Here is a 26,184-nt window from a genome sequence, read left to right on the forward strand (position 1 = left end):
CCGTGAGAGCCAGCATGCGGGACCGGGACTCTGGGATTGGTAGTCTTTATAGTTGCGTATTTTTCATAGTCTTATATTTCAACAGTTTTACGACAAACTGTGACTTTTTTGACATGGAAATTATTATTTAAGATTGACAAACATCATGTTTAATTCATGGAACAATTCAAACGGGATCGAAAGACACGTTTTCTCTCTCCATTGACTTCAATACGTACTTTTTCGGAAATAAGGTCCCATGGACCGGAAGTAGATGGGCGGGACTTCGCCTCTCTATGCAACAAAAAGCAGATCTGACAATACGGGTTGTTGTTTATAATCAGACTTTATTCTGGGTCCACATGTAATGACAGAAAATAAACAGATACAATGAACATGGTGTACAAGGACATTGAGATAAAAAGGAATATACAACAACACATTGTTAAACTGCTGCCATCATCCTACGGGTGAGCATTGTGCCTTTATATGATCATTATGCAACAACGCCGCGTGCTTCTGCTGGAACGCGGTCGAGGTGCTTTTCTACTTTAATAGGACGATGCAAAATTAGGAATATTTATCATTTACCACAACTCCAGTCTATTGATTACATGAGAAATGGGGTAAGAAAGCAAGATTTTAACAAAACATACAGAATGCAGGAAAAAGAATACAGAAGATATTTGATAAATAACACGATTAAAAGATCCGACAAATATGAAAAACAATGGCAAAACACAGCTTGAAGCAGAGCATAACGGTTATACAAGGAAATGTGATAATTGCATTAAAACAAAGCAGGAGCCTTTTTCTCATTTTCATACTAGTTCAGCTTGATCTCACTTTAAAGAGGGAATATTTAACATTATTTAAACCAACACTTATTTTTAGTACGAGACACTTCCTGTTCGATCGCCCCACGCGTACGCAGTCTAATTGAGTGTGTGAGTTTTGTTCTTTTGGATCTAGAGGTGACTTTTTACTCGAGGTACGTTCATCCCGTCTCTTTTCAGAAAACATTAATTTCTTGTAAGCACACTTGCAAAAGCATGAACTCATGTTTTTGTCCCTAATCTGTATCAGTATTTAGTTATTATACGTGAATTACAATTAAATCACGGTCAAATGTGTTCACTTGTTGTTGGTGTATACCACGGTATGTACATGGAGATAAGCCCCGCCTCCTCGCCAGCACGTCTAGTTTGAGTGACGCGAGTAAACACGAATGGTGCTGCGGGCCAACTCAATGCAATGCAAATCAAAAGAGTATAATATGAAGTTGTTCAGATAGCAGAGAAAAAGACTTGGGCTGCAAGTAAACTAAATAAACAATGGATTCTGGACTTCTTCTTCTCTTCTTCTTCTCTTCTTCTTCTCTCCTCTCCTCTCCTCTCCTCTCCTCTCAGTGCACCAGCTCCAGTTGGCTGCTGGAGAAAGGCAGGACCCCACTGACGTAGTAAGCGATGCCCAGAGAGAGCAGAGCGATGACCACCAGCAGCAGGAGGACCCTCCAGAAGCCCAGGTCCTCCACGAACTCCTGCCAGGTGGTCCTGAAGCTGGACAGCACCCCCTCACTGCTCTGCAGGTTGGGGTTCAGCAGGGAGTGGCTCTCCATCGCACTGGAACATGGAGGAAATCACAGTTAGGACCACCTCCTCTCTCCTCATTTTGACTGGTATGCGTATCCTAACCCACCTCAAAGCAAGGCAAACAAAACCAGAATCTTTTTGGCTGCTCATCCTTTTTGAAACTTGAAGTACGGCCTGCTAGACATGAATGGACACATTTTGGCTACTGTGGCAAAGCAACTAAAACTAATGGCGACACGTTTTTAGGCTATTTAGATGTAAATGTCCTGGGGAAGAGCGAGTTTGATTTTTCAAAAATGTTCATTTGTTGTAATTTCCTCATTTATATTCAACATTTTCAAACTCTCTCCAACACCACATCTGGCCGTTTGGACCTGTCTGTCCAGCTGAAAGGAAACCGCGCTTCCCCATGCATTTAGTTATTACAGTAATGACTCATTATCTACAGCAGTCTGGTGTCCTCACAGATGAAACAAACACATCATTATCTACTGGAGGACACACACACACACACACACACACACACACACACACACACACACACACACACACACACACCACACACACACACACACACACACACACACACACACACACACACACACACACACACACACACACACACACACACACACACACACACACACACACACACACACACACACACACACACACACACACACACACACACACACACACACACACACACACACGTTCAGCTCACCTCTCACTGTCGGCCATCTGCATGGTCTCCAGTTTGGAGTGTGCTCCTCTGTTGAAGCCCTTCACCTCCTGCTCCTCCAGACCCTCCAGCAGGCGGATGGCGTCCTTGTTGACGCCGCGTCTCTTGGCCAGAACCAGAGGGGTGGAGCCGTTGTGATTACTGTGAAGGAGAAGAGCGGACAGACAGCTGTTAGTCAAAAGAGTCAAAGGAACGGTGCTAGAGCGGATATTAGAAGTATTTAAAGAGTCCTCTCCTGCTGAGGTTCAGGAGTAATATCAGTATGTAGTACATACTGATCTACACCTGAACATCAGCAGGAGAGGACTCTTTAAAGTAGAGACACTACATACTGATATACACCTGAACATCAGCAGGAGAGGACTCTTTAAAGTAGAGAGACTACATACTGATATACACCTGAACATCAGCAGGAGAGGACTCTTTAAAGTAGAGAGACTACATACTGATATACACCTGAACATCAGCAGGAGAGGACTCTTTAAAGTAGAGAGACTACATACTGATATACACCTGAACATCAGCAGGAGAGGACTCTTTAAAGTAGAGACACTACATACTGATATACACCTGAACATTAGCAGGAGAGGACTCTTTAAAGTAGAGACACTACATACTGATATACACCTGAACATCAGCAGGAGAGGACTCTTTAAAGTAGAGACACTACATACTGATATACACCTGAACATCAGCAGGAGAGGACTCTTTAAAGTAGAGACACTACATACTGATATACACCTGAACCTCAGCAGGAGAGGACTCTTTAAAGTAGAGAGACTACATACTGATATACACCTGAACATCAAGCAGGAGAGGACTCTTTAAAGTAGAGACACTACATACTGATATACAACCTGAACATCAGCAGGAGAGGACTCTTTAAAAGTAGACACTACATACTGATATACACCTGAACATCAGCAGGAGAGGGACTCTTTAAAGTAGAGACCACTACATACTGATATTACACCTGAACATCAGCAGGAGAGGACTCTTTAAAGTAGAGACACTACATACTGATATACACCTGAACATCAGCAGGAGAGGACTCTTTAAAGTAGAGACACTACATACTGATATACACCTGAACATCAGCAGGAGAGGACTCTTTAAAGTAGAGACACTACATACTGATATACACCTGAACATCAGCAGGAGAGGACTCTTTAAAGTAGAGACACTACATACTGATATACACCTGAACATCAGCAGGAGAGGACTCTTTAAAGTAGAGACACTACATACTGATATACACCTGAACATCAGCAGGAGAGGACTCTTGTAAAGTAGGACACTACATACTGATATACACCTGAACATCAGCACCTGAACATCAGCAGGAGAGGACTCTTTAAAGTAGAGACACTACATACTGATATACACCTGAACATCAGCAGGAGAGGACTCTTTAAAGTAGAGACACTACATACTGATATACACCTGAACATCAGCAGGAGAGGACTCTTTAAAGTAGAGACACTACATACTGATATACACCTGAACATCAGCAGGAGAGGACTCTTTAAAGTAGAGACACTACATACTGATATACACCTGAACATCAGCAGGAGAGGACTCTTTAAAGTAGAGACACTACATACTGATATACACCTGAACATCAGCAGGAGAGGACTCTTTAAAGTAGAGACACTACATACTGATATACACCTGAACATCAGCAGGAGAGGACTCTTTAAAGTAGAGACACTACATGCTGATATACACCTGAACATCAGCAGGAGAGGACTCTTTAAAGTAGAGACACTACATACTGATATACACCTGAACATCAGCAGGAGAGGACTCTTTAAAGTAGAGACACTACATACTGATATACACCTGAACATCAGCAGGAGAGGACTCTTTAAAGTAGAGACACTACATACTGATATACACCTGAACATCAGCAGGAGAGGACTCTTTAAAGTAGAGACACTACATACTGATATACACCTGAACATCAGCAGGAGAGGACTCTTTAAAGTAGAGACACTACATACTGATATACACCTGAACATCAGCAGGAGAGGACTCTTTAAAGTAGAGACACTACATAGCTGATATACACCTGAACATCAGCAGGAGAGGACTCTTTAAAGTAGAGGACACTACATACTGATATACACCTGAACATCAGCAGGAGAGGACTCTTTAAAGTAGAGACACTACATACTGATATACACCTGAACATCAGCAGGAGAGGACTCTTTAAAGTAGAGACGCTACATACTGATATACACCTGAACATCAGCAGGAGAGGACTCTTTAAAGTAGAGACACTACATACTGATATACACCTGAACATCAGCAGGAGAGGACTCTTTAAAGTAGAGACACTACATACTGATATACACCTGAACATCAGCAGGAGAGGACTCTTTTAAAGTAGAGACACTACATACTGATATACACCTGAACATCAGCAGGAGAGGACTCTTTAAAGTAGAGACACTACATACTGATATACACCTGAACATCAGCAGGAGAGGACTCTTTAAAGTAGAGACACTACATACTGATATACACCTGAACATCAGCAGGAGAGGACTCTTTAAAGTAGAGACACTACATACTGATATACACCTGAACATCAGCAGGAGAGGACTCTTTAAAGTAGAGACACTACATACTGATATACACCTGAACATCAGCAGGAGAGGACTCTTTAAAGTAGAGACACTACATACTGATATACACCTGAACATCAGCAGGAGAGGACTCTTTAAAGTAGAGACACTACATACTGATATACACCTGAACATCAGCAGGAGAGGACTCTTTAAAGTAGAGACACTACATACTGATATACACCTGAACATCAGCAGGAGAGGACTCTTTAAAGTAGAGACACTACATACTGATATACACCTGAACATCAGCAGGAGAGGACTCTTTAAAGTAGAGACACTACATACTGATATACACCTGAACATCAGCAGGAGAGGACTCTTTAAAGTAGAGACACTACATACTGATATACACCTGAACATCAGCAGGAGAGGACTCTTTAAAGTAGAGACACTACATACTGATATACACCTGAACATCAGCAGGAGAGGACTCTTTAAAGTAGAGACACTACATACTGATATACACCTGAACATCAGCAGGAGAGGACTCTTTAAAGTAGAGACACTACATACTGATATACACCTGAACATCAGCAGGAGAGGACTCTTTAAAGTAGAGACACTACATACTGATATACACCTGAACATCAGCAGGAGAGGACTCTTTAAAGTAGAGACACTACATACTGATATACACCTGAACATCAGCAGGAGAGGACTCTTTAAAGTAGAGACACTACATACTGATATACACCTGAACATCAGCAGGAGAGGACTCTTTAAAGTAGAGACACTACATACTGATATACACCTGAACATCAGCAGGAGAGGACTCTTTAAAGTAGAGACACTACATACTGATATACACCTGAACATCAGCAGGAGAGGACTCTTTAAAGTAGAGACACTACATACTGATATACACCTGAACATCAGCAGGAGAGGACTCTTTAAAGTAGAGACACTACATACTGATATACACCTGAACATCAGCAGGAGAGGACTCTTTAAAGTAGAGACACTACATACTGATATACACCTGAACATCAGCAGGAGAGGACTCTTTAAAGTAGAGACACTACATACTGATATACACCTGAACATCAGCAGGAGAGGACTCTTTAAAGTAGAGACACTACATACTGATATACACCTGAACATCAGCAGGAGAGGACTCTTTAAAGTAGAGACACTACATACTGATATACACCTGAACATCAGCAGGAGAGGACTCTTTAAAGTAGAGACACTACATACTGATATACACCTGAACATCAGCAGGAGAGGACTCTTTAAAGTAGAGACACTACATACTGATATACACCTGAACATCAGCAGGAGAGGACTCTTTAAAGTAGAGACACTACATACTGATATACACCTGAACATCAGCAGGAGAGGACTCTTTAAAGTAGAGACACTACATACTGATATACACCTGAACATCAGCAGGAGAGGACTCTTTAAAGTAGAGACACTACATACTGATATACACCTGAACATCAGCAGGAGAGGACTCTTTAAAGTAGAGACACTACATACTGATATACACCTGAACATCAGCAGGAGAGGACTCTTTAAAGTAGAGACACTACATACTGATATACACCTGAACATCAGCAGGAGAGGACTCTTTAAAGTAGAGACACTACATACTGATATACACCTGAACATCAGCAGGAGAGGACTCTTTAAAGTAGAGACACTACATACTGATATACACCTGAACATCAGCAGGAGAGGACTCTTTAAAGTAGAGACACTACATACTGATATACACCTGAACATCAGCAGGAGAGGACTCTTTAAAGTAGAGACACTACATACTGATATACACCTGAACATCAGCAGGAGAGGACTCTTTAAAGTAGAGACACTACATACTGATATACACCTGAACATCAGCAGGAGAGGACTCTTTAAAGTAGAGACACTACATACTGATATACACCTGAACATCAGCAGGAGAGGACTCTTTAAAGTAGAGACACTACATACTGATATACACCTGAACATCAGCAGGAGAGGACTCTTTAAAGTAGAGACACTACATACTGATATACACCTGAACATCAGCAGGAGAGGACTCTTTAAAGTAGAGACACTACATACTGATATACACCTGAACATCAGCAGGAGAGGACTCTTTAAAGTAGAGACACTACATACTGATATACACCTGAACATCAGCAGGAGAGGACTCTTTAAAGTAGAGACACTACATACTGATATACACCTGAACATCAGCAGGAGAGGACTCTTTAAAGTAGAGACACTACATACTGATATACACCTGAACATCAGCAGGAGAGGACTCTTTAAAGTAGAGACACTACATACTGATATACACCTGAACATCAGCAGGAGAGGACTCTTTAAAGTAGAGACACTACATACTGATATACACCTGAACATCAGCAGGAGAGGACTCTTTAAAGTAGAGACACTACATACTGATATACACCTGAACATCAGCAGGAGAGGACTCTTTAAAGTAGAGACACTACATACTGATATACACCTGAACATCAGCAGGAGAGGACTCTTTAAAGTAGAGACACTACATACTGATATACACCTGAACATCAGCAGGAGAGGACTCTTTAAAGTAGAGACACTACATACTGATATACACCTGAACATCAGCAGGAGAGGACTCTTTAAAGTAGAGACACTACATACTGATATACACCTGAACATCAGCAGGAGAGGACTCTTTAAAGTAGAGACACTACATACTGATATACACCTGAACATCAGCAGGAGAGGACTCTTTAAAGTAGAGACACTACATACTGATATACACCTGAACATCAGCAGGAGAGGACTCTTTAAAGTAGAGACACTACATACTGATATACACCTGAACATCAGCAGGAGAGGACTCTTTAAAGTAGAGACACTACATACTGATATACACCTGAACATCAGCAGGAGAGGACTCTTTAAAGTAGAGACACTACATACTGATATACACCTGAACATCAGCAGGAGAGGACTCTTTAAAGTAGAGACACTACATACTGATATACACCTGAACATCAGCAGGAGAGGACTCTTTAAAGTAGAGACACTACATACTGATATACACCTGAACATCAGCAGGAGAGGACTCTTTAAAGTAGAGACACTACATACTGATATACACCTGAACATCAGCAGGAGAGGACTCTTTAAAGTAGAGACACTACATACTGATATACACCTGAACATCAGCAGGAGAGGACTCTTAAAGTAGAGACACTACATACTGATATACACCTGAACATCAGCAGGAGAGGACTCTTTAAAGTAGAGACACTACATACTGATATACACCTGAACATCAGCAGGAGAGGACTCTTTAAAGTAGAGACACTACATACTGATATACACCTGAACATCAGCAGGAGAGGACTCTTTAAAGTAGAGACACTACATACTGATATACACCTGAACATCAGCAGGAGAGGACTCTTTAAAGTAGAGACACTACATACTGATATACACCTGAACATCAGCAGGAGAGGACTCTTAAAGTAGAGACACTACATACTGATATACACCTGAACATCAGCAGGAGAGGACTCTTTAAAGTAGAGACACTACATACTGATATACACCTGAACATCAGCAGGAGAGGACTCTTTAAAGTAGAGACACTACATACTGATATACACCTGAACATCAGCAGGAGAGGACTCTTTAAAGTAGAGACACTACATACTGATATACACCTGAACATCAGCAGGAGAGGACTCTTTAAAGTAGAGACACTACATACTGATATACACCTGAACATCAGCAGGAGAGGACTCTTTAAAGTAGAGACACTACATACTGATATACACCTGAACATCAGCAGGAGAGGACTCTTTAAAGTAGAGACACTACATACTGATATACACCTGAACATCAGCAGGAGAGGACTCTTTAAAGTAGAGACACTACATACTGATATACACCTGAACATCAGCAGGAGAGGACTCTTTAAAGTAGAGACACTACATACTGATATACACCTGAACATCAGCAGGAGAGGACTCTTTAAAGTAGAGACACTACATACTGATATACACCTGAACATCAGCAGGAGAGGACTCTTTAAAGTAGAGACACTACATACTGATATACACCTGAACATCAGCAGGAGAGGACTCTTAAAGTAGAGACACTACATACTGATATACACCTGAACATCAGCAGGAGAGGACTCTTTAAAGTAGAGACACTACATACTGATATACACCTGAACATCAGCAGGAGAGGACTCTTTAAAGTAGAGACACTACATACTGATATACACCTGAACATCAGCAGGAGAGGACTCTTTAAAGTAGAGACACTACATACTGATATACACCTGAACATCAGCAGGAGAGGACTCTTTAAAGTAGAGACACTACATACTGATATACACCTGAACATCAGCAGGAGAGGACTCTTTAAAGTAGAGACACTACATACTGATATACACCTGAACATCAGCAGGAGAGGACTCTTTAAAGTAGAGACACTACATACTGATATACACCTGAACATCAGCAGGAGAGGACTCTTTAAAGTAGAGACACTACATACTGATATACACCTGAACATCAGCAGGAGAGGACTCTTTAAAGTAGAGACACTACATACTGATATACACCTGAACATCAGCAGGAGAGGACTCTTTAAAGTAGAGACACTACATACTGATATACACCTGAACATCAGCAGGAGAGGACTCTTTAAAGTAGAGACACTACATACTGATATACACCTGAACATCAGCAGGAGAGGACTCTTTAAAGTAGAGACACTACATACTGATATACACCTGAACATCAGCAGGAGAGGACTCTTTAAAGTAGAGACACTACATACTGATATACACCTGAACATCAGCAGGAGAGGACTCTTTAAAGTAGAGACACTACATACTGATATACACCTGAACATCAGCAGGAGAGGACTCTTTAAAGTAGAGACACTACATACTGATATACACCTGAACATCAGCAGGAGAGGACTCTTTAAAGTAGAGACACTACATACTGATATACACCTGAACATCAGCAGGAGAGGACTCTTTAAAGTAGAGACACTACATACTGATATACACCTGAACATCAGCAGGAGAGGACTCTTTAAAGTAGAGACACTACATACTGATATACACCTGAACATCAGCAGGAGAGGACTCTTTAAAGTAGAGACACTACATACTGATATACACCTGAACACCAGCAGGAGAGGACTCTTTAAAGTAGAGGCACTACATACTGATATACACCTGAACATCAGCAGGAGAGGACTCTTTAAAGTAGAGACACTACATACTGATATACACCTGAACACTCAGCAGGAGAGGACTCTTTAAGTAGAGACACTACATACTGATATACACCTGAACATCAGCAGGAGAGGACTCTTTAAAGTAGAGACACTACATACTGATATACACCTGAACATCAGCAGGAGAGGACTCTTTAAAGTAGAGACACTACATACTGATATACACCTGAACATCAGCAGGAGAGGACTCTTTAAATAGAGGACACTACATGCTGATATACACCTGAACATCAGCAGGAGAGGACTCTTTAAAGTAGAGACACTACATACTGATATACACCTGAACATCAGCAGGAGAGGACTCTTTAAAGTAGAGACCACTACATACTGATATACACCTGAACATCAGCAGGAGAGGACTCTTTAAAGTAGAGACACTACATACTGATATACACCTGAACATCAGCAGGAGAGGACTCTTTAAAGTAGAGACACTACATACTGATATTACACCTGAACATCAGCAGGAGAGGACTCTTTAAAGTAGAGACACTACATACTGATATACACCTGAACATCAGCAGGAGAGGACTCTTTAAAGTAGAGACACTACATACTGATATACACCTGAACATCAGCAGGAGAGGACTCTTTAAAGTAGAGACACTACATACTGATATACACCTGAACATCAGCAGGAGAGGACTCTTTAAAGTAGAGACACTACATACTGATATACACCTGAACATCAGCAGGAGAGGACTCTTTAAAGTAGAGACACTACATTACTGATATACACCTGAACATCAGCAGGAGAGGACTCTTTAAAGTAGAGACACTACATACTGATATACACCTGAACATCAGCAGGAGAGGACTCTTTAAAGTAGAGACACTACATACTGATATACACCTGAACATCAGCAGGAGAGGACTCTTTAAAGTAGAGACACTACATACTGATATACACCTGAACATCAGCAGGAGAGGACTCTTTAAAGTAGAGACACTACATACTGATATACACCTGAACATCAGCAGGAGAGGACTCTTTAAAGTAGAGACACTAATACTGATATACACCTGAACATCAGCAGGAGAGGACTCTTTAAAGTAGAGACACTACATACTGATATACACCTGAACATCAGCAGGAGAGGACTCTTTAAAGTAGAGACACTACATACTGATATACACCTGAACATCAGCAGGAGAGGACTCTTTAAAGTAGAGACACTACATACTGATATACACCTGAACATCAGCAGGAGAGGACTCTTTAAAGTAGAGACACTACATACTGATATACACCTGAACATCAGCAGGAGAGGACTCTTTTAAAGTAGAGACACTACATACTGATATACACCTGAACATCAGCAGGAGAGGACTCTTTAAAGTAGAGACACTACATACTGATATACACCTGAACATCAGCAGGAGAGGGACTCTTTAAAGTAGAGACACTACATACTGATATACACCTGAACATCAGCAGGAGAGGACTCTTTAAAGTAGAGACACTAGATACTGATATACACCTGAACATCAGCAGGAGAGGACTCTTTAAAGTAGAGACACTACATACTGATATACACCTGAACATCAGCAGGAGAGGACTCTTTAAAGTAGAGACACTACATACTGATATACACCTGAACATCAGCAGGAGAGGGACTCTTTAAAGTAGAACACTACATACTGATATACACCTGAACATCAGCAGGAGAGGAACTCTTTAAAGTAGAGACACCTACATACTGATATACACCTGAACATCAGCAGGAGAGGACTCTTTAAAGTAGAGACACTACATACTGATATACACCTGAACATCAGCAGGAGAGGACTCTTTAAAGTAGAGACACTACATACTGATATACACCTGAACATCAGCAGGAGGAGAGGACTCTTTAAAGTAGAGACACTACATACTGATATACACCTGAACATCAGCAGGAGAGGACTCTTTAAAGTAGAGACATACATACTGATATACACCTGAACATCAGCAGGAGAGGCCTCTTTAAGTAGAGACACTACATACTGATATACACCTGAACATCAGCAGGAGAGAGGACCTCTTTAAAGTAGAGACACTACATACTGATATACACCTGAACATCAGCAGGAGAGGACTCTTTTAAAGGTAGAGACACTACATACTGATATACACCTGAACATCAGCAGGAGAGGACTCTTTAAAGTAGAAGACACTACATACTGATATACACCTGAACATCAGCAGGAGAGGACTCTTTAAGTAGAGACACTACCATACTGATATACACCTGAACATCAGCAGGAGAGGACTCTTTAAAGTAGAGACACTACATACTGATATACACCTGAACATCAGCAGGAGAGGACTCTTTAAAGTAGAGACACTACATACTGATATACACCTGAACATCAGCAGGAGAGGACTCTTTAAAGTAGGACACTACATACTGATATACACCTGAACATCAGCAGGAGAGGACTCTTTTAAAGTAGAGACACTACATACTGATATACACCTGAACATCAGCAGGAGAGGACTCTTTAAAGTAGAGGCACTACATACTGATATACACCTGAACATCAGCAGGAGAGGACTCTTTAAAGTAGAGACACTACATACTGATATACACCTGAACATCAGCAGGAGAGGACTCTTTAAAGTAGAGACACTACACACTGATATACACCTGAACATCAGCAGGAGAGGACTCTTTAAAGTAGAGACACTACATACTAGGGCTGAACGATATACCGTGTCATGGCGATAACCACACCGCAGGGACGTGCACAACCCACTGCGCCACACACACCGGGAACACATGTATAAAAGACATCAAAAAGTGCATTTTGATTGATAGGTCCCCTTTAAGATCTGCAATAATGCATCACCTCACTGCGGTTGCACCTAATTTAAAAAAAGTATATGTTCATTCAACTGATCAACGTTTACCCTGTTGTTGTGATATCTTATTTTAACAGTTACTTATGTCATTGTATTTTGAATTGTGTTATCCTTGTGTGAACTCTTACACTGTTGCTGCTTGAACAACTGCATTTCCCTAATGAAGGTCTATCTTATCTAAGTCCCAATATTTACTCTCTGTCCTCTAAAGATAACATCAAGCGGTTTAACCACCGCTTGATAGGGCAAGCTAGTCTGTAAATGAAATGATGAATCAGTTATGATAATCTCTCCTATACTACTGGATGCAGCTGGATACTCTTTAAAGTACTTCTACTTTAACCAGAGTATCTTTAAACACGAGTATGTGTACTTCTACTCGAGTAAAGGATGTGTGTACTCTGCTTACCAGATATCGATCTTCAGCCCGTTGGACACCAGGAACTGGATGGTGTCCACGTGTCCGCACAGATGCAAAGCGGTGTTCCCTTGATAGTCGGTGGCTAGCAGATCGGCTCCGAACTTGTGCAGCAGGCGGCAGATGTCCACGTTGCCCCGGGCGGCGGCGAGGTGCAGCCCGGTGCGGCCCCGGTTGTCCCGGATGTTGGGGTCGCAGCCCGTCTCCAGGAGCCTCTTGGCGAACGGCAGGTCTCCATCGATGCAGGCCTGCAGCAGCGGCACGTTGGTCTGCGACGAGTCGTTGATGAAGACATAGGACATGTCCGAGTGGGTGTCAGAAAATTCCAGCGTACCTGCATCGAAGGAAAAAGGAGAACAGGAGATATTGTTAGAGCCAGTGTTTTGTTTTTTAAAAGAAAGGCCACTTAATCGTGACGTCTGTAGTCAACCAGAGTATAAAAGACTACAATTCCCACGGCGCCTCCTCTAAACCTCAGGAGAAATCACTAAAACTGTAAGAAACTTTACCAAATCCAGCTTTTAAAACACAAAGACATTTTTATTAAACCCCTTCTCCTGCACTATTTGATCCGTTTTATTTGTTTTATCTCCTATAGCCTATATATTGTTAGAGCCGGTATTTTAAACATATATATTATATTAAGGAGTATTTCTCTGTAAAGTCGTAGCTTCTCTTCTCCTGAGCATAATACGTGACATTCAAACATTCAAAAGCTTTATTGACAGATGCTCAGCAGCTACAGTGTGGATATGGCGATGAAAATCTCCTTCAACAATGCAACATAAATATATATAAGACATACAACAATACAGATAATGAAAAAATAAACTAAATAAAATAGTGCAGGAGGATGTAGCCAAGTGACCAATGTGCAGTTACATGCAGGAGAAGTAAATACGAACTCAAACATAAAGTAAAATGTAGAGGAATAAAATACTGCTTATGTGAAAAACAGATGGATGCGTAAGGATATGAAGGCACTATCAACCATAGCTACCGTAAATACCCGGCATGCAACACTATAACATGTCTTTTTAATTACAAAACCATCTCAAGAAACTACTTTTAGCAACTGTCCGTGAAGCTAATACATCTTTAAAATAGAAAAGCTAGCCAACTGTAGCATCAACTAGCTGACAGTGATGAAAATGGCAGTAACATTTAACCACTGTTACACATTTAACTAAGCAATATTTGTCTTTATTCACGCTGAAACATTTGATATTAAACAGAAATAAAACGTTAGTAGGTGATGCTAGTTATTAGGGAGCTAGCGGAGCTAATGCTAGCTTCAAAGCTAACGATTTTATACACATCTGAAACAGATTAACGTGTGATTGAACGATTATAGAAACATACGCAAGAGGTGAACACGTATGTTATACATTGTTTGGGCTGTCGGATGTGAGACTCACCTGTTGATAAGTTCCCAATTCGCAGAAAAATACACTCCGCTCCTCTTCGAGCTAACGTTAGCAGCCGTGTTGTTGTTATGCTGGGATTCCTCTGTTGCTAAGGAAGGGCTCTGTCGCCCCCTGCTGTCAGGGAGGTGTCATTACAGTTGGATTTTAATACACGCATTAAAGTTTTTTGGTCTAAATCAATTAAAAAGTTTATTTTTTATACAGTTTTCTAGGAGTTCAGGTGTTAACATACTTCAATATTCATGTTTGCTTCACCTACTACTTTTTAAATTCACTGTAGACCATGACCACTATTTTTATTATATATTTTGCTTCCACTACCTGGCTTTTAACTTGTATGTTTTTTTATTAATTATATATATGTTCTATGTATATTAAATTGTTTTTATATCTGAATCATGCACGGCCTGGGATTGTTTGTAGAGCATATATGATAAATGAAAGATGTGAGAAACAGCGAATAAAGAAAATAATAATAATTTCAAAAAGACAATAGGAAATATATATTATATAATTCTATCATTTAGTGTGCACAAATATTTTTCAATAGTGTTTTATTTGTCAGATAGTTTACATATTTTTATATTCATAGTCACCTATGATCATCTTTAATTTCAGTTTGATCTGCTATTTTGAGACGTTTATATTGTATAATTGTGTATTTTCTACTCGTTTATGTGCAATACTAGGGATAAGTTAAGTTAGGGTTCCTCTTAGTTGTACAAGGCAATACGTGTATATGTTTCAAACAAGGTGGAAATGTTTTTAATTTGGTTTTCCAAGCACAAAGCAAAGACCTGTCATCTTCTCAGTGGAGTTCACGTAAAAAGACCTGAAATACCTCGTTGTTTCACGAACAAAACCATCTTCAATGAATATTCTCAGTTAGTTTAGAGACTTTATTTAAGTGTGTGAGCACAGAAATACACATTACAGTAACAGACATGTCATTACCATGTTATCGTGATCGATCCTCTTTGAGGAAAACTGCATTTCTTCTCTGTCACTCCATAAACCACGTGTGTTTGGAAAATGGGGGTAAAGACCAAAACAGACGGTTGTTCGGGGGTCTGTTAAATCATCAGTGGCGAATATATTTTCCATATAAAAACACAATCCGAAAGGCATTTTGTTTTGTTTCCTCATAATATTTAATGTACACATCATTATCTTCCCATTCCCTCCCAACTCAGTAAATACAAACCAGGGGATAGTATCATGATTTAGGTAAAATAATTACAATCTAGATTACAAAACCACAAAGGCTGTGACATCAACATCAGGGCTACCAGCAGAGAGACAGCGCTATGTGCTAGACACAGTGGTCATAGTGGTTACAAGTCACCCAGAAGCTTTCAACGTCCAACGATAATGAGAAGAGGATTTCATCGACACCGCAGTGTAAAAAAAAAAACGTAAATTCTGTCATAAAACGGCTACTTTTATAGACAGAAAAAACGTATTTCTTCCTATTTCTTATACAAGGACAGACGAAAGATACAGACTGGAAAAAAAAACATAAAAGCTTTATAGACTTTTGCATACTTTGGTGGGAAATACAGTTAGCACTATGTACAGCAATAATTCAAAATCTATCAGTGTGTGTTTGTTTGGGGTGATTTTAAAAGAAAAACACTAGTTTGGTCACAACGTAAAGATGAAGGTGGATTTGGTCTATTATTCTAACCTATCAGTGCAATATATAGAAGATATATCAATCATAACTAGTTGTTTTGAGCAAGTGTCGCTTATTCCTTGAAATGCATGCGGTTTAATGTCTTAAAAAGTTGTCTTTCAAGTTAGCTGTCAGGGTATTGTAGCACCATAATGAAATGAACAGATATAAAAGGCGTATAAAACAGGAAAAATGTGAATTTAAAACGACTGCAGAGGCATTTTATTGCATGATTTTGAACGGCAACGGCAAATTGCGAACTTTAACTCAAGTGCCACTTACTAGCTTCACTAGCAGGTGGACTAAGGAAGTCTTTAATAAAAGCTCCTTTTTAACTATTATTTCCAGAAAAGAAGGATCTTACAAGCTCGTGATACTTTACACGTTCATATTTCCTAACTTCCAGGTCGCCAAGTTACAGATCATTCCTGATGAAAATCTGACTGTAGAAAGCGCTGAAAGTAACGTCAAAAGGAACATGTTACGGTACGTCCACACGGCAGCGTCGCGTGCGTTAACGGAGACACTTCCAATTTGAATGAGGGTGACGTCACGCTTTGCTTTGCCTCCGTTGCTCGCTTCGAAAGTTGAGAACTTTTCAAGCTCTAGCCAATCAAATCGCGTGCTTGTGTGTCCGAGATTAATGTGATTGGTTGTTGGTCGCACGCCAGTCACGAGCACCGGCAAGCTTCAACGCAACGCTGCCGTGTGGACGTACCGTTATTGTCTGAAAACGCTTACTTTGAAGCTGCGATATTGGAGTTTGGTCGCCACATAAGTTGTTGTGTTGATAGAGAATCAAATCAAATGAGCAAACGTGGAAATTATCGAAAGGATTTGGATACATCTGGTTCTTTTCTGCCTTAAAACGTGTCTGGGTTATTTGATTTCCATACGAATAAAACCCTCTTTTGCGAGAATATTTAAATTGGTTGTTTCTCTTAAGGTAACCTGTGAGATGAATGCATTTAAAGCAGGTGCAGAGGGCGGTAAATACAAAAAAAGCAACGTTTTATGGCGGCTAATTCACTAAAAAGGCGTTTTTGAACAGGAATCAGGTGATTTTACTTCAGTTGGATCAGTTCACAGAAATTAAGACTTTAATTTTAACCAACTTTCAAACAAAACCGACTTAAAACTGATTCATCCGAAGCACATGTGGTGTAATCGGTGCTATCCAAAGTGGGTTGGCACTCTCCGAGGTAGCCGAGAATGATCCTCACCAAAAAAAAGAATAACGAGACAACAGACACAAAATAAACACATACACAATAGCACCATTGTCGGTGATGATCTGGAGAAGAACCACAACATATGCAGCTCTTCTCTTTCCATTTCCTCAACGCTCCTTTTTTTAAACATTTTAATAAGCAATTCATTCCTAAAACTCTGATGTTGTTTTTGGAGAAGCAGGAGAGAGGGGCTTCTTTTCAGTCAGTGTTCTTTTATAGATTTTCTCCTCCTTAAAGGTCACCTATTATACTGTTTTTCATCAATCTAGCACAGGTCTCAGATATATACAAAACATGTCTCTGATTGGCTCCAAACACTAACATTGCAGCATTACCCATAATCCCCTCTGTTTCAGCCCTGTTTCCAAAGTGCTGATTCTCTGTCTGTTACTTTAGATGAAAATAAGGAGCCCCTCCCCACGCCCCTCTGAGAGAGATTTGGTTACAAAGAACTCAATGGAGCTCTAGGAGGAGATTCAGGTGATAAGGTGGGGGGGAGGGGTTACCTTGGTTGGTGATTGGTTAATGGTTTTGATGTAGAAGAGACATGAAGAAGAGGGGACACATGTTGATGTAGACGAGACATGAAGAAGAGGGGACACATGTTGATGTAGACGAGACATGAAGAGGGGACACATGTTGATGTTGAAGAGACATGGAGAAGAGGGGACACATGTTGATGTAGAAGAGACATGAAGAAGAGGGGACACATGTTGATGTAGAAGAGACATGAAGAAGAGGGGACACATGTTGATGAAGAAGAGACATGGAGAAGAGGGGACACATGTTGATGTAGAAGAGACATGGAGAAGAGGGGACACATGTTGATGTAGAAGAGACATGAAGAAGAGGGGACACATGTTGATGTAGAAGAGACATGAAGAAGAGGGGACACATGTTGATGAAGAAGAGACATGGAGAAGTGGATTTTGCATAATAGGTGACCTTTAACACCTCTTGTTCTCCTCCAAGGTGCTGATACTACAACAGCTTGCTGCAGACTTGGCAGCGGCTGACTCTGGATCTCTCCTGGCCGCCCTTCAGGGTCTCCTGTCCGGGGGAGTAGAGGAACTCCGTGCCCGGCTGCACGGTGGTGAGCCAGAAGCTGTATTCGTTGGCGAAGAAGTGGCAGGATCCCTTGGCTCCGTTGCACTCGATGAACGGCGTGGCGCGGAAATCCTCCAGACAAGAACCGGGGGAATTCAGAGACTGACCGCCACCTTCAGATCCCGCCGCTGTGTGCTGCACGGAGAGAGGGACATTTAGTATTTATTAGATTCAAGGCTTTTATTGTCATTTGTACATTAGCTACAGTGTGGTTATGTCAATGAATTCTGTCTGCATTCTGTACAGATAGCTAAGACCCTTGAGGCCCTCAAACTAGGATTTAAATATGTGTTCTTAGTTTGAATACATGTGGAAGTTAAAGCCGAAGAGAACCGTCTTTTCCGAGTGAAATGGCTCTATTTTCTACAACATTTTAACAATTATCAGCTTGCTAAACATGTCTCATTTGCCCCTCCTACAGTGCAACACAATAACACAGATACAATAGTGAAAGTAAATACGAATAAAATAGAATAGAAATAGTGCAAGAAGAGTACAAGTCATTGGAATATGATATATTAGATACATAATGTGTAAGTTGCAAACAGATGAATGTTATGGATGTTCTATCAAAAGTTCAGGTGTTTAGATGAGATATTCTTTATTGATTGCAAATTGGGAAATCGTTTAGTCAGAGCAGCATGTTAAGAAGGCATTAACCTAACCATTTTAGGAGAGCAAATGGGACATGTTTTGCAAGCTGATAATGCTTTAAATATTGTAGAAAATAGAGCCATCTCACTCGGAAAAGACAGTTGTCTTCGGCTTTAACTTCTTCATTTATTGAAAGTAAGAAAAAACCTAGTTTGAGGGCCTCAAGGGTCTTAGCTATCTGTACAGAAAACGACACCATCTGGTATTTTCTACCCTAGCTTCGGATAAAGAAAATACGTTAACCCTATTGAAATGGACATTAGTATTACCTGGAGACATCTATCAGTAGTTTGGTGTAATTGTGGAGGCTTAATGTGAGTCATTTAAAGTTGACCATGAGGAAGGGACATGTTTAACAAGCTGATAAATGTTAACAAGCTGATAAATGTTTAACAAGCTGATAAATGTTAAAATGTTGTAGAAAATAGGTATTTTGGACAACATTTTATATGAACCATGTTCCTCAATGGGTGTATGTATACAATGACAGTAAAGTCAATCCATTACGCCAAAATTACACAAAAAATGTGAACATATATGAAGAAAACGCTTTCCTATTTACCTTATCTCACTAAAACACGTCTAAATGTGATTTTTAGGGTGTATTGTGAGTTATTGATAGTGTTTGTTTTACCATGAGGAAGGAGTATCCGATCCAGAGACTCCTCCAGCCGGGGGGGGCAGGTGGGGATGCTCAGATCCTGGCTGTGCACGGCTACAGCCAGAGAGGGAGCCTCACATACTGAACACCTGGAAGATAAGGACAGGAGAGAGGCAATTATTGTTTTAGTTAGTCACCCAGTAGCTTTCATCTACACCGCAGCGTAACAAAAACATAATTTCTGTCATAAAAACGGCAAAGAAATCTACTTTTATAGACAGAACATACGTAGGGACTTTTGCTCCAGCATACGTTGGTGGGAAATACAGTTAGGATTAGTTTCAGGGTGTTTAGTTTGTGAATGTATGAATCCTGCAGTTCTGAACGAGGGCCAGTACCTGCTGATGTATTGCTGGATCTGTTGCTCGGCAACGGGCATCATGGGAATGGGAGCACTGGTGGAGAGCCAATAGGATTTGTCGTTTCGAGAGGCGTAGTAACACACCTCGTTGGGGAGCAGTAGAGGAAGGGGATGGTGCTGAAGCGGGGGAGACAAGACCCCGGCTGACCTGCAGAGAGAGAGAGAGAGAGAGAGAGGGGAGAGAGGGGAGAGAGGGGAGAGAGGGGAGAGAGGGGAGAGAGGGGAGAGAGGGGAGACAATTAGCACAGTAGCTACAGTGTAGTCAATGAAAAACTGAAGTCACAGGCTCCTCCAACAGTGCAGAGGTGGGAAGTAGTGGAGTACAAATACTTCGTTACTGTACTTAAGTACATGTTTCTGGTATCAGTACTTTACTCCACTACTTATTTGACTTTTTACTTTTACTTCTTACATGTTGAACCCAAATACCTGTACTTTCTACTTCTCACATGTTGAACCCAAATACCTGAACTTTCTACTTCTTACATGTTGAACACAAATACCTGTACTTTCTACTTCTTACATGTTGAACACAAATACCTGTACTTTCTACTTCTTACATGTTAAACCCAAATACCTGTACTTTCTACTTCTTACATGTTGAACCCAAATACCTGTACTTTCTACTTCTTACATGTTAAACCCAAATACCTGTACTTTCTACTTCTTACATGTTGAACCCAAATACCTGTACTTTCTACTTCTTACATGTTGAACCCAAATACCTGTACTTTCTACTTCTTACATGTTAAACCCAAATACCTGTACTTTCTACTTCTTACATGTTAAACCCAAATACCTGTACTTTCTACTTCTTACATGTTAAACCCAAATACCTGAACTTTCTACTTCTTACATGTTGAACCCAAATACCTGTACTTTCTACTTCTTACATGTTGAACACAAATACCTGTACTTTCTACTTCTTACATGTTGAACTCAAATACCTGTACTTTCTACTTCTTACATGTTGAACTCAAATACCTGTACTTTCTACTTTCTTACATGTTGAACCCAAATACCTGTACTTTCTACTTCTTACATGTTGAACACAATGCCTGAACTTTCTACTTCTTACATTTTGAACCCAAATACCTGTACTTTCTACTTCTTACATGTTGAACCCAAAATACCTGTACTTTCTACTTCTTACATGTTGAACACAAATACCGTACTTTCTACTTCTTACATGTTGAACCCAATACCTGTACTTTCTACTTCTTACATGTTGAACACAAATACCTGTACTTTCTACTTCTTACATGTTGAACCCAAATACCTGTACTTTCTACTTCTTACATGTTGAACACAAATACCTGTACTTTCTACTTCTTACATGTTGAACACAAATACCTGTACTTTCTACTTCTTACATGTTGAACCAAATACCTGTACTTTCTACTTCTTACATGTTGAACACAAATACCTGTACTTTCTACTTCTTACATGTGAAACCCAAATACCTGTACTTTCTACTTCTTACATGTTGAAACACAAAGACCTGTACTTTCTACTTCTTACATGTTGAACACAAATACCTGTACTTTCTACTTCTTACATGTTGAACTCAAATACCTGTACTTTTCTACTTCTTACATGTTGAACACAAATACCTGTACTTTCTACTCTTACATGTTGAACCCAAATACCTGTACTTTCTACTTCTTACATGTTGAACACAAATACCTGTACTTTCTACTTCTTACATGTTGAACCCAAATACCTGTACTTTCTACTTTCTTACATGTTGAACACAAAATACCTGACTTTCTACTTCTTACATGTGTGAACACAAATACCTGTACTTTCTACTTCTTACATGTTGAACACAAATACCTGTACTTTCTACTTCTTACATGTTGAACTCAAATACCTTGTACTTTCTACTTCTTACATGTTGAACCCAAATACCTGTACTTTCCTACTTCTTACATGTTGAACACAAATACCTGTACTTTCTACTTCTTACATGTTGAAACACAAATACCTGTACTTTCTACTTCTTACATGTTGAACTCAAATACCTGTACTTTCTACTTCTTACATGTTGAACACAAATACCTGTACTTTCTACTTCTTACATGTTGAACCCAAATACCTGTACTTTCTACTTCTTACATGTTGAACACAAATACCTGTACTTTCTACTTCTTACATGTTGAACCCAAATACCTGTACTTTCTACTTCTTACATGTTGAACACAAATACCTGTACTTTCTACTTCTTACATGTTGAACCCAAATACCTGTACTTTCTACTTCTTACATGTTGAACTCAAATACCTGTACTTTCTACTTCTTACATGTTGAACACAAATACCTGTACTTTCTACTTCTTACATGTTGAACTCAAATACCTGTACTTTCTACTTCTTACATGTTGAACTCAATACCTGTACTTTCTACTTCTTACATGTTGAACTCAAATACCTGTACTTTCTACTTCTTACATGTTGAACTCAAATACCTGTACTTTCTACTTCTTACATGTTGAACTCAAATACCTGTACTTTCTACTTCTTACATGTTGAACTCAAATACCTGCACTTTCTACTTCTTACATGTTGAACTCAAATACCTGTACTTTCTACTTCTCTCATTTTCCAAACAGCTGGTTCCTTTAGTCTGAATGTGTGTTTGGTGCGTGATCATTATTCTTTAGAGTCATTGCGTGCCTATTGATTTGAATACGATCCGTGTATCCATCATTTCCTGGTCTTCTCTCAACCTCTAAAAGAAGTTTAGTCAGCACTTCTACTTTTACCAGAGTATCTTTAAACACGAGTATCTGTACTTCTACTTGAGTAAAGGATGTGTGTACTTTTGCACTACTTTTTACTTTGGATTTTTGTATTTTATTACATATGTTGCATTGTTGGAGGAGCTCAGGTCAGAAGAATGTCATTGCCCTTTCTACACTGTAGCTTTGTGTAAAAAACATTTTAAGTTCAGTAAGATTTTAACATCCAACACTCACAGTGTCACGTTTTAGATGTAAGGATAAAAAAAATTATGTTTTGAGCTGAAACTAAAACACTATTCTCGTCTTGTCTTTAGTACGCTCATGAATCCTATTACTTTTGGTAATTTAGGTCAAAGCTTCCATCGTGGAAAGTGCAGACAGGATATATCAGCTCACAAATCAAAGGTAGATGAAGGTAACAGTCCTTCAAACCTCTGTAACATCACGTTAGCGACTGAATATGAAACGTTTCTCCGTACCGAGGTCCTGGTTGTGAGCCTTCTCCTGCCCCTCCACGAACAGCAGGCTGTACCCGTCCCACAGCGTGGCCATGCCCTGAGGACACATGGGCACTTGGGCGTTCTGGCTGTGCTTCACCAGGGTGTATCCGATGCTTGAGCCACGACCCACAGCCCCGGGGGGTCCGGAGCGACCCGTGGACCCAGTGGCGCCTGGAGGACGAGACAACAAGAAGAAATAAGAGGTTTGTTTCGATGCTACCTGTTGGGAAGCACTGAATGTACTCATCCAATATCAGAGTCCACATGATAACAAAGGTATCCCAACTGTAGCTGTGAACATGACAGGATGTGTGATTACCTAGAAGAGCATCAGGACTGTTTGAGGCATATGATAGCTATGTGATTAACATGATGATTCAGCCTCTATGGAGATAGACATATGACAAGCATGCTCATTTCTGACGTGGAGCTAATCTGAAGTAAACATTGAAGACTGCTTTCTATTCCTCCATCTTGTGACTGTGTGACTCCCTCTCTTGATATCAGCATGTGAAGGACACTGTTCAGGAACTAGTTGATGCTCTGTATGTGATGACTACTTCCATTCTTGAGAGGATCATAAATACATGGATCCTGAGGTTGAAGCTCAAGCCGGGGACGAGTGGTTAACATTTTGAAGTATTCAGAAAAAGACAGAATTTTGAAATTTGGAGAAAGTCAGAATTTTGAGAGAAAGTCAGAAATTTTAGAGAAAGTCAGAATTTTTAGAGAAAGTCAACATTTTGAGAAAAAAATTCAGTATTTTGTTCATGACAGGATGTATGATTACCTACGAGAACCGGTATTCCTCCATCTTGTGACTGTGTAACTCCCTCTCTTGTATATCAGCATGTGAAGGACACTGTTCAGGAACTAGTTGATGCTCTGTATGTGATGACTACTTCCATTCTGGAGAGGATCATAAATACATGGATCCTGAGATTGAAGCTCAAGCCGGTGACCAGGGATATTTTTCTAACACTAACTTAGAAAGAGTCCAGGTATTTGTATGGGGGAGATTTCTGGTATAAGTACGTTTATCATAGCATGTAAATGTCTGACCTTGTTCTCCAGCGGGTCCGGGGAAACCGGGGGATCCGGCCTCACCGATAGATCCGGGGTAACCAGGAGGTCCAGTCTGGCCCAGTTTACCTCCAGGACCGGGACGACCCTTAGACCCTAAAGCAGGACACACGTTCACTCAGCCGTCAACAAAAAGTCCAGAGAGCAGTTTTTTTATTCGTATTAGCTTAGCTTAGCATGAAGACGAGAAACACGTGGAAACAGATAAACTACATCTTTACCAAAAGCAACAAAATCCACCAACAAGCATCTTAATCTTTGTATGTTAATCACACCGTATAAAAACACTGATGGTTTACTGGTGAGAAGTTTTGCTATGCCAGTAAAGTGTATTTTCTTAGCTTAGCATGAAGACGAGAAACAGATCACCTACATCCTAACCAAAAGCAAAAAAAAACACCAACAAGCATCTCAAAAGTTAAATATTCAACATGTTATAATACATTTATTGTATTATTGAAGTTTTTGCAGGACTTTTTAAATCTTTGGACAGAGCTTGGCTAGCCTTTTAACCCAGTTTTCATTCTTTACGCTAAGCTAAGCTAAGCTAAGCTAAGTATTCCCGCCATAAACTCACACACAGACTTCACAGTGAAATCCAACTTCTCATTTAACTTTCACTAAATACTAAACTACTCCTTTGAACAACCAAATAATGAGAACGAAACCTGATGTTTTCTTGTCATTTAGATATCATTTTTGGCGTTTTTCTTAAAAATATATATATCGTTTTTTTGTCTTTAATGGTAACAAAAATCTGTTATATATATTTTTTTATTTCTCTTTGTCTGTATTATTATTATTATTATTATTATTATTTTTGGCTTACATATGTATTCTGCATTTTGTATGTTTTGTAAGTAATTGCTGTTGTCTTTTTTTACTTTTTCTCAAGTACTTTTAGTTATTTTATTTAAAAAAATAAATTGTACATGTTGTGTATTAATCTCAATAAAAATGTGATCACCAAAAAGAAAAAATTGTAACAAAAACAAAGATCTGGACTGTGTGATTCCTCACCTGAACGTCCGGGGAGTCCCTGCTGTCCGGGTTCTCCAGGAGTCCCGCTTCCTCCACCTCCTCCGGGGTAACCAATTTCTCCGTAGGGTTGCTCGAAGTCTTGCGGTATCCTGGGAATCGTGGCTCCGGGGGCTCCCTGACGACCGGGACGTCCTGGAGAGGAAGGGATGGAGAGAGACGAGGAAATAAGATAAGATAAGATGGAGCTTTTTTAATTAACACAAAAACGTACAAAAAAATACTTAGTTCCCACTTG

General features: G+C 40.0%; 2 protein-coding genes across 2 annotated transcripts in view; both read right to left on the bottom strand.

The window, feature by feature from the left end:
• Window positions 1-306: 306 nt before the first annotated feature.
• Window positions 307-15,018, bottom strand: ankrd46b (ankyrin repeat domain 46b). Its single transcript, XM_034216121.1, has 4 exons — window positions 14,884-15,018; window positions 13,457-13,799; window positions 2,296-2,454; window positions 307-1,601 (listed from the first exon to the last, which is right to left on the bottom strand). Exons 2-4 carry the CDS (start codon window positions 13,765-13,767, stop codon window positions 1,385-1,387), a joined length of 687 nt encoding a protein of 228 aa, XP_034072012.1. The 5' UTR covers window positions 13,768-13,799; window positions 14,884-15,018; the 3' UTR covers window positions 307-1,384.
• A 3,572-nt stretch (window positions 15,019-18,590) lies between these two features.
• LOC117546029 (collagen alpha-6(IV) chain-like) overlaps window positions 18,591-26,184 on the bottom strand; it is a gene marked incomplete in the record, with an annotated part of 155,450 nt that continues 147,856 nt past the window's right edge. The window contains 8 exon segments of the mRNA XM_034216110.1: window positions 18,591-19,041; window positions 20,195-20,239; window positions 20,241-20,310; window positions 20,560-20,674; window positions 20,677-20,730; window positions 23,805-23,996; window positions 24,888-25,004; window positions 25,929-26,081. Coding sequence (XP_034072001.1) covers window positions 18,781-19,041; window positions 20,195-20,239; window positions 20,241-20,310; window positions 20,560-20,674; window positions 20,677-20,730; window positions 23,805-23,996; window positions 24,888-25,004; window positions 25,929-26,081 — 1,007 coding nt within the window.

The sequence above is a fragment of the Gymnodraco acuticeps genome, unplaced genomic scaffold (assembly GCF_902827175.1).
Source record: "Gymnodraco acuticeps unplaced genomic scaffold, fGymAcu1.1, whole genome shotgun sequence".
Taxonomy (NCBI): Eukaryota; Metazoa; Chordata; class Actinopteri; order Perciformes; family Bathydraconidae; genus Gymnodraco; species Gymnodraco acuticeps.

What these genes read in the sequence shown, in the direction of transcription:
- ankrd46b (XM_034216121.1), bottom strand. Translation starts at nt 13,767, where the DNA reads ATGTCCTATGTCTTCATCAACGACTCGTCGCAGACCAACGTGCCGCTG. An exon ending in GGGCTGAAGATCGATATCTG is followed by an intron (nt 2,455 to 13,456) that starts GTAAGCAGAGTA and finishes TCTCCTTCACAG; the next exon opens with TAATCACAACGGCTCCACCC. An exon ending in CAGATGGCCGACAGTGAGAG is followed by an intron (nt 1,602 to 2,295) that starts GTGAGCTGAACG and finishes TCCATGTTCCAG; the next exon opens with TGCGATGGAGAGCCACTCCC.